This window comes from Cheilinus undulatus, linkage group 3, assembly GCF_018320785.1.
Source record: "Cheilinus undulatus linkage group 3, ASM1832078v1, whole genome shotgun sequence".
NCBI classification, from domain to species: domain Eukaryota; kingdom Metazoa; phylum Chordata; class Actinopteri; order Labriformes; family Labridae; genus Cheilinus; species Cheilinus undulatus.
Window position 1 is genome coordinate 44,247,954 of NC_054867.1, and position 9,433 is coordinate 44,257,386.

At 38.4% G+C, this 9,433-nt stretch overlaps 1 protein-coding gene across 7 annotated transcripts in view; it reads left to right on the plus strand.

The window, feature by feature from the left end:
* Nucleotides 1-8,652, plus strand: part of nav1b (neuron navigator 1b) — a 163,859-nt gene extending 155,207 nt beyond the window's left edge. For all 7 annotated transcript variants that reach the window (XM_041782722.1, XM_041782721.1, XM_041782724.1 and 4 more), the window contains 7 exons: nucleotides 1,234-1,469; nucleotides 1,580-1,734; nucleotides 1,832-1,903; nucleotides 4,523-4,719; nucleotides 4,856-4,974; nucleotides 5,107-5,304; nucleotides 5,432-8,652. In XM_041782722.1, coding sequence (XP_041638656.1) covers nucleotides 1,234-1,469; nucleotides 1,580-1,734; nucleotides 1,832-1,903; nucleotides 4,523-4,719; nucleotides 4,856-4,974; nucleotides 5,107-5,304; nucleotides 5,432-5,515 — 1,061 coding nt within the window. In that variant the 3' untranslated portion in view covers nucleotides 5,516-8,652. The remainder of the gene's footprint in view (nucleotides 1-1,233; nucleotides 1,470-1,579; nucleotides 1,735-1,831; nucleotides 1,904-4,522; nucleotides 4,720-4,855; nucleotides 4,975-5,106; nucleotides 5,305-5,431) is intronic.
* Nucleotides 8,653-9,433: the final 781 nt, after the last annotated feature.

Genomic DNA, 9,433 nt, shown 5'->3' on the forward strand with positions numbered 1-9,433 from the left:
ACTAAGTGTAAATCCTTACCTCTGTCTGTATACCATAGCAACACATCAGGGCCCGTCTATTACTACTGGTTCCTGTGTTGCTTTTTTTCCCCTTACAACTTTAAACACGTCAAACGTTTATTCAGTTACACTGACCTGGAGGCTGTCCTCATCACTAAAACGTTAACTCAAATGGCCCCATGACACCAGATGAACCCATTAGTTTCATAACATCTTTTTCCTGCAGTTCTGGGTTTATTTATCGGTATTTGCACACAAAAGGGTTGGCATATATGTGAAGCCAATTAGGGATGTTTAACATCAGTATATGTATATGTGTTTGTTTATGAAGCACTATTGAGAAAACGATCTGCTTTCTTTTTCTCTCTAGTTGCACTGAAATCTAGTACTCACAGTATCAGATCATTGCATATTCCAACATTAACAGTGTATCTTTGTTTACATTAAATTATGAAGAAAGTTTAAAATCCTAAGATGTATAGAAATAGCTTCAAAAAATAGGTTTCATACCTTTTCCCTATTAACTTTAAAGTTTCACTCAATCACATAATCTATATTTATCATGTCCATCTATTCTTAAACTGTATGTTTATTTTTGTGTGCAGATTTCCCTTTTAAAGCAGATCTTTATCCCTATGGAACTTTCTTTTTTTTAACTAACTAGATAAAGAAACAGAAAGCAGAGCTATGATCCAGTTGGCGAGTCAAGGTTCTGGTTCAACAGTCGACTATTCTCCAGTGCTGCATGCAGGAATGTGAGGCGTGAAGTGCTAGGAGAGCTGGGAAAGCGGCGGCAGCCCAGACAGGCCTGTGGGTAACCTGATCTCTGGGCTGCCAGGCCCAGCTGGTGGAGCAGCCTCAGACACATGGGCCCCATAGATGCTAAGATGCAACATTAGACTTCTTCTGGCTGGAGGGGGGTTGTACAGACTCTGAAACACTTGATGCAAAGTTATTTTGAGACCAAAACGCTTGAGCTGCATGTTGATCATTAAGGACAAGCGAGGTGATAGAAATCTGTTGCTCAACCTCCGCTTTCCAGGCTCTTCCTGGTTGTAATGCATTTTCTTTTTATTGGAGATATTAACAGAATTATTGGGATGTGCTGAAATGTCAAGTAAGAAACCACAGTTTAACACCAGTACTAATCTGTGCAGAGTAATCAGCAATTAATCATCAGCTCTATTGTTTATTACAGCTGAGTCCATTCTCACCTTTCATCACTTTGTTCAGGTCTGAAGGAGAAATGTGTGGACAACCTGGTATTTGAAACCCTCATTCCTAAACCCATGATGCAGCACTACATCAGTCTGCTCCTCAAGCATCGCCGCCTCGTCCTGTCTGGACCGAGCGGCACTGGTAAGAGCTACCTGGCTTCCAGGTTGGCTGAGTACCTGGTGGACCGAAGCGCCCGAGAGGTCACAGATGGCATTGTGGTCACTTTCAACATGCACCGCCAGTCTTGCAAGGTGACAGAAACAAAAGTCCTGTAAAAAGCAGAAAAACAACACAGATAGGTGTAAGATGTGACATGTTTTTATCTTCCCTTTTCTCAAATTTTGCCTCTTTCCTTACTCAGGATCTGCAGCTATATCTTTCCAACCTGGCCAATCAGATTGATCGGGAAAGCAGCTTGTCAGAGATACCATTGGTGGTTATTCTGGATGATATTCATGATCCTGTTTCCATCAGTGAACTTGTTAATGGTGCCCTCACCTGCAAGTACCACAAATGGTGAGCTCCATAATCATGATGATCATACTAAGACCATCTGCAGGAGCATTTATGTCATCATTTTTATGTTATTAAACTGTATTGTTTCTGCCCTTAGTCCTTACATTATTGGAACAAGCAATCAGCCAGTGAAGATGATCGCAAACCATGGCCTCCATCTCAGCTTCAGGTTTGTTAAAGGAACAACTAAAGGGAGTATTTTCTTCCTCTGGACTGACTTTTGGGTTGAATTAAACACTCACTGTGGGATACACAGGTTGGTAAAGACTTAAAAGCCTCAAAGTGGTTCATAGGTCCTTTGCAGATGACGTTAGGCAGCAACAGAGAACTTCCTTTTGGGGGAAGGTTGATTTTTCTATAGTGAATTGCTTCTAAAAAAGCTATGTTTTGAGCTGTTGATGACTATGCCAAGTATTAAAAGTACCAAAATAAAAACATGATAAAAAAAAATATATATTTTCTTAAGCTACACTGTGACCAGAAAGTAGTGAAATATTCAGGCAAGAGTAAAAATGTAAAACAAAAAACTCACAGTGAAACGGCAGCAACCAGGAATTATAAAGCCTCCGTCTAAAGCCTGGCAAATGCTGTCACACATCACTTGTGTCTGGTCTGGCTTAGTTAAATTCAGTTTTTCGTGTTTTGGCTCATTAAGCCCTGATCTTACCTGTGTTTTTAGCTGATGTCCATCCAGTCATTCTTATTGTGTCTGGAAATCTATCACTTTTACAATATCCAGATTATTTGGCTCAGCTCAGTGGAGCTCTTTTGTTGGCTCCCAATCTGCTCTTCATTTGGTACCAGTTTTGCTTTTTTAAATATCAATAAAATAACAGCAAAGAATGGGGGGAAAGAAAACGGCACTAAAAGCACAGACTCATTTATGAATGGCACATTGTGACGACATTTTTTGGCTGATGGTAACTGCAGCGCACAGATCCATTTTGAGCTTTAAAGTATTAACTTTCCTTCATCCCATTTTTTTCTTTATGGCTGTCCCCCATCTCCTGACCCCAGCAGGCAATCATGCATCATCAGAAACACATGACTGCAAAGAACCTGTAGAAATGGATAAAGTAATCAGTTTGTACATTACTGATGAAATATGATTTCATGAACTCTGATTTAATTTGCGTTTCATATTGTTCACTCAGTAAACAAAAAAGACACCAAGGTGATTTTATGCCTCTGTGACCTTGCTGTATGACCCTTTAAGTTTACATTAGGCTGGAATAATTAAACATCCTGAAGTTTCTGGTATGTGCTCACATGCAGAAGTAGGTATAGCGCCTTACAGGCTACAGTGTGGTGCAAAGTCACTGCAACCTCCCAATATGTGCAGCTGAACTCCCCTTTGGCCTCCAAATCTAATCACTTCACCTTCATTTCGTAGTGGTGGTTTGTGCCTCTTAGAATCCTTGTATTATTGTGTGCACAATATTTGAGGTCACAGTCACCTTGACCTCCTAGTATCCCCTAACTCATATTTGTTCATTCCTGAAGCAAATGGACATTCGTGCAAAGTTTGGAGAAAATCTCTCCAAGTCTTCTTGAGATATAGTGCTCCTATCAAGGAATGACCATGAGGCCCAATCAGTGTTTCCGCTAGACTTTTTTGTCCCCGGTCAAAAAGACCAGCAGTCCTCAAGAATTCTGGCCATTTAGAACAACTACCTGACATTTGCTTTAGCAATATTTTTCTGCATTAACAGCAGCAAAACGCAAAAAATCTAATATACTGTGATACATCAATACATACAAGTCTGCGCTAAATGGGACTGAGGACACATTTTATTTCCTGACCTGACCTAAAACGGAGACAGTAGAAACCAAGCCAACAGTAAACCTGAGTTATTATTAAAAGTGGATGTTTATGCAAATTTTGAAGAAAATTACTCAAAGTGCTCTTCAGATATGGCCCGAACATCAGCCCTAAAAACCTTTCTAAGTCACAAAATTAACCCCACCTTTTAATACCTATGGTAAATAAAACAAACATCATACATGTTGTGCACCTGGGACAATTCAAACGTTCTGTGCTTGTGCGGACTTAAGCAAGTGGACCACCAAACAAGGGCCCTAGCTCAGGCTGCCAAGAAATATATCGATTTTGTAACAATTAGTGTTACAACATTTTAAAAAACAAAGGATATCAGGATATGGTTTTAGACATTTGGTAAAATATTGATATTGTTATTGATGATTGAATGATTAAGAGTGATATACAGTGGCTCTGTGTAAAGGAAAACCATTCAGATTGGGTTTAAAGTCAAAAATATTGGCCTTGCTGTCTGCAAAATTTAGAAGTTCATCATTGGTTCCCAACTTCTGGTCCAAGCAATTTTTTTCTGCACTGAGGTTGTCAAAATTAGCTATGCATTTAAAATCATAATGAGGTACAAAATATATAGTTGATTAAAAGGTCCAATTGTAAGAATGAGTGAAGGCCTGTTTTGGTGGGAATTTATCAATTAAAAAACTTAAAATGTTCAGCAGTTTTTGACAAGAAGGTATCAGTATTTTGGGTAATGCCCCCCAGCTCTTAGATTGCTTTTATGCCTAACCTGTGCAGTACATTTGATCTCGTCCATAATTCAAACCAGGTCTCAGGTGAAAAGCATGTAAAAAAAAAAAAAAGTTTGGGAACCAGTGGTCTGACTGAAACTGAAAAGGCAAGAACTTGATATTAGTTCTGTTGAAAAACAAGATGATTACATGTTACATTTTGATAATAAACTAGCCCACCTAGTCACAATCAGTGTTATCTGACCTCTTCTCTTTGCCATAGAATGGTGACGTTCTCAAACAACGTGGAGCCGGCCAACGGTTTCCTGGTGCGCTACTTGCACAGGAAAATGATGGAGTCAGAGAATGAAAGGAACTTGACCAATGAGGACCTGATCAGGGTACTGGATTGGGTGCCCAAACTGTGGTATCACCTGCACACCTTCCTGGAGAAGCATAGCACATCAGACTTCCTCATTGGTAAGAAATAAACTTATCAGGACACTGCATGACCTCAGGGCTCAGGAAAGCTGCACTTTTGTTGTGAAGGGAATACTGAACAGCTTTTCTGTTTGTCTCTTTTTAATGTTTTCTTTTCTCATACGTCTCTCCCCAGGGCCCTGCTTTTTCCTCTCCTGTCCAGTCACAGTGGACGAGTTTCGATCGTGGTTTATTGACCTCTGGAACCACTCCATTATACCTTACCTGCAGGAGGGAGCCAAGGACGGCATCAAGGTGAGAAACCAGAGCAAACAAACCTAGAAAACATTTTTCCACACTTGTATTAGTTTCTTCCTTAGCAGCTCCCATTACACAGGAAATGTTGTGCTCTAATTTTAATGTAACTGGTATGCTGTGACGCTTTAGGTCCATGGCCAGAAGGCGGTATGGGAGGACCCAGTGGAGTGGGTGAGGGGCACCCTGCCTTGGCCGTCTGCCCAGCAGGACCAGGCCAAGCTTTTCCACCTTCCTCCCCCTAGCATCAGTTCCAGCAGCCCCGGTCAGCCCAGCGAAGAGAGGCCTCACAAGGAAACTCCACCCAGCTCAATGGAATCTGATCCACTGGTGAGAGGGAGAACTTAATGGTGTTTTCTTTTGAACTTTGTCAGAATTATCAGCTTTATTTGATGCTTAAAAGTAGAATGAATCTGCTTATGTGATGGATTTCTTAACTCTCTCTTCTTTGTTTTAGATGGCAATGCTTTTGAAACTTCAAGAGGCTGCCAATTACATTGAATCCCCCGACAAAGAAGACCCTAGTCTGCCTAAACTTTGAACACAAAACTCACTTAGCACTTAGCAAATAGTACTTTTGTCCACTGTAATGACGCAGTGCTCATTCAGGAACAAATGAACCCTCAGAAATAGCTGTAGTGGGGTTTAAACTGTCATTCCCTCATTAGTTTAACTTACAGAACTTCATTACACTATTTAAATAAGACTGTTTACAAGTATTGAATGAGAGATATATTCTACGAAATCACTCTATATTTAACTGGATGACATCCACTTCACACCACGTTAACTCTCCGTTCTACATCGGTGCTAACAGATCACTAACAGTCCTAGCACTTAACAATTCAGGTAATTTCCTCAACAGCACAAGCACTCCTTCCTCTTTTGCACTCAAGTGCATTATGGGATGTGGAGTGCTTGTTAAAGCTACTACTCACACTTATCAGTGTCTGATTTTGGAAAAGAGTATGACAGCATTACAGAAGCTACTGTTTATTGCAAAAGTCTTTAATACATATCTACTGTAAAGCCCTCAACGGCCAAATCGTTCACATATGCAACCCTAAACTTAACAACCCTAGCAGGTAGAAACAAGTAAATGCCTTAACAATGGACTACAGCCTCACTTCAACTTAAGTAGACTAGAACTGGTGCTTTCAGCATTTATCATCATCCACTTTAACAGTCATGAATCAGTTATTTCTGCATCTTTCTGCAAATTTTACTTTTATTTACTATATTAAACAACATGCATTTTGCACATTCAAATCATTTTTATGGCTTAAAAGAATTAAACTTGCTGTCATACTCTTTTACATTAAACAAAAACACGTAATACTTGGGTTCATCATGTTCGCACTGCACAGTACCGTACTTTCCAAGCACTTGATTTAGTATTTTTGAGCTGCTTTATGAATGAAGAGCAGTGTTACCAGTGTTGCCATATCTATCAGGTATTAGAAACACAGGGATAATCGAGCATAACAAACACCCATAAAGATTTAACAGATTAAGTAAATGCTTTTTAATTACAACCATACTTTTTTCTATGTAGAAAAGAGCACATCCCCTCCATATTCAGAGCAGTTATTGTATATAAAATGTACATACAATCAGGCACCATCATGATTATTTTATCTTTATTAGCTGGTGCAAATATCTCAAATACTGAACCAAATACTGTTCTTTAATCATGCATATTGACTGTCAATTTAGGGGTTTAAGTTCAGCTTTGAATGTATAGAAAACACTTAAAATAGGGCCATTAAACAGTATGAATCATCTCAAGGGTGCTTTAAAAGAAGCCTTATCACAAAGCAAACACTTTAAACAATGGCTGAGTGGAGTGATTTTAAAGCTATCTTTGCCCATTTTCCTTTTCATCACTTCAATCTCTTTATGTCACTCATGCTTCATCATTTAGGTACTGATGGTGCTCTTAAACAACATCTGAAATCATTTTAGTGTCGAGTGAACATCACGTAGACTTTCAGGGTAGCGTAGTAAAGATGTGAAATGTGAAATTAGATCTGGAGGATAAATTCTGATCATTTAATGACAGTGTTGTTGAAGAAGTGTTAAAAAAAAACATTTCGTAGAGACAGTGAAGTCAGTGTGAGACATTGTATGGTGTTAACTCATGTCGATGTCGTGCGGTATTCATATTTGGGATCATCTAGGTACATGTCACAATAATTCGTACTACAGGAAAAAGTTAAAACTGAAGTTGAAACCATTTTTACGGTCCTTTGTTTATGTTTTCATAAAGAATCCCTAAAGGAGTAAATGGATAAGCACATGTTGGTGCAAGTGGTGTTAAAGTTTCTCACCTCTTCATTCCAAGCTGTGTCATAGTCCTGGTGCTCAGACTAAACTTCACATGTACATAAATCCTGTAAATGAATGTCAGACCACTCTAATGACAGCTTAATAGGAAAGTGTAACATTTAAAACTGGGTCTGAGCTGCTTATTGCTTTGTTATTGCACTTTTTGCATCCGATTGCATCAAAACTAAAGGCTAACTTGCAGCTCTGATTGGTCTCAGAAAAGATACAATGAATCGAAGACGTCAAAGAGCAAAATGATGCAAATGGCCAACGACTCTCATACCAGTCACAAGCCGTTTAAGCTAATGTAAATATTCCTGGTATTAGGCAGTATTAGCAGCTACACCCTGGTCTGATTCTCCAAGTTAACAAAAGCCATCATCTCCAGCTTCTCATCTCATCCTCTGGTTGTTGTGCCTGTTGCTCTGTAGTAGCTGTGATTTGTGTTTGCTTACTAGTGTATCGGGACTATGCAGCAACTTCTACTGGTGTTGGCAATCGGCAAATTCTCAACTTCACAAAATGAGACAGTTATTTTCACCTGGTCTGTTTTTATACCTCTTAATTTGGACCAAATTGCAGAACAGAAGTACAAAATGTTTGTTTATATGTGGTAATGAAGAGCCTTAAAGAAAGGAGGATTTGTTTGGCGTGTTGCATACAGGGTTAATAGATTTAGTAAAATGAATTAAGATTTTTGAAAGCTGTTTTATGTGTTAAGTCCTTTTAAATGGAAACAAAGGTTTAATAACTTGTGTGTCTTAATGGTCAAAAGACAAAAGAAAGGATTAAAAATCAAGTCAAGCCCCTAAATAGATGGCACTTCATTGTAAGCATAGGTAAATTAAAGTAAAACACAAACCAGATCAGGTTGCTGAATAGTCATATTTTTGCAAAGCTTGTTGTGGACTAAACAAAGAATTTAAAAAAAAGATGTTATGCGGTATCTAATGTCACTGACGTGCAAATGTTAAGGGTTTATAAGTGTTGTAAATGCATGTAAACTTGCTGTGTGATGAGAAAAAACAATGTATTGGTTAGGAAAATCATTCAACATGATGTTTTCCCTTTTAATACTCAACTGTTTGATATTTCTTTTTCTTTTTTCTAAGGAATCCTTTGTAAAACTTCATTTCTCTATTTTGTACAGGACATCATTGTAAAGACTGTAAATAGGTCAGCATTCTGGATGCGGCAACAATCATTAAAGAGGGGGTAGAAAAATCATCCTAGAGAGAAAAGGTATATAACTTTGGGAGATGGGTCCAGTTCTTGGATAAGGCATGTGTCTGAAGGCTTTCATCCACCTATCACTGGTTGTTGGAATCAATAAAATACATGTTATATTTATATCTGTGTCAGTGTGGCTTGTTTAATGCATTTGCTTCAAGTATTAATGAAGAACCTGTGGAAGCAAGAAGAGAAATCTAACCACGGAAGGGTATTGGTTTCCAGTACCATAAAAGTTGGAACAACATAGGCATTTTTTGCACCAGACAAAGGTTGACAATCACTATGGGCCTTGTGCATCAAGGGGGCTTAAAGCATATGCAAAAGTGTGAGAGATGGATAAATCACAAATGACTCATTATTGAATTTATTAATCAAGATAAGTATTATCTTAATCTCAGAGTGCATCAAAATAGAATCTGATAGTAAAAACAGAAAGAAGGTTGCTGTAATCTGTTTTCATCAGCTTAAATTGATATTCAACTCCTTGATATCTTTTGGTGATTTACAGAGGGTTTAACAAATATTTATCCTGGCTGGACTTTTACAATCCCTTGTCCCTTTTCTCTTCATCATCTTTAATTAGAGCTAACGTCTTCAGCTAGCCTGATACATTTTGACAATATTATGGCTTTGTGGAATTGACTTACAGTTATCGTATGAATTTTAAAATTTCATCACTAATTTTCAAAGCTTTTATGATCAGGCACTTAGATGTATTGTTGATGAACTGACCCCAGATGAGCCAAGGTACTCACTCAGACCAGCTGATCAGGGATTATTAGTCATTTATTACCTTTTGAAACAAAGGATTTTGCAATCTAGGCCCCTAATGTCAGGAATGAACTTCTTGCTGAAATCCAGTTTCCAACCTCAATCTTTTATCTTTATAATGTATTGT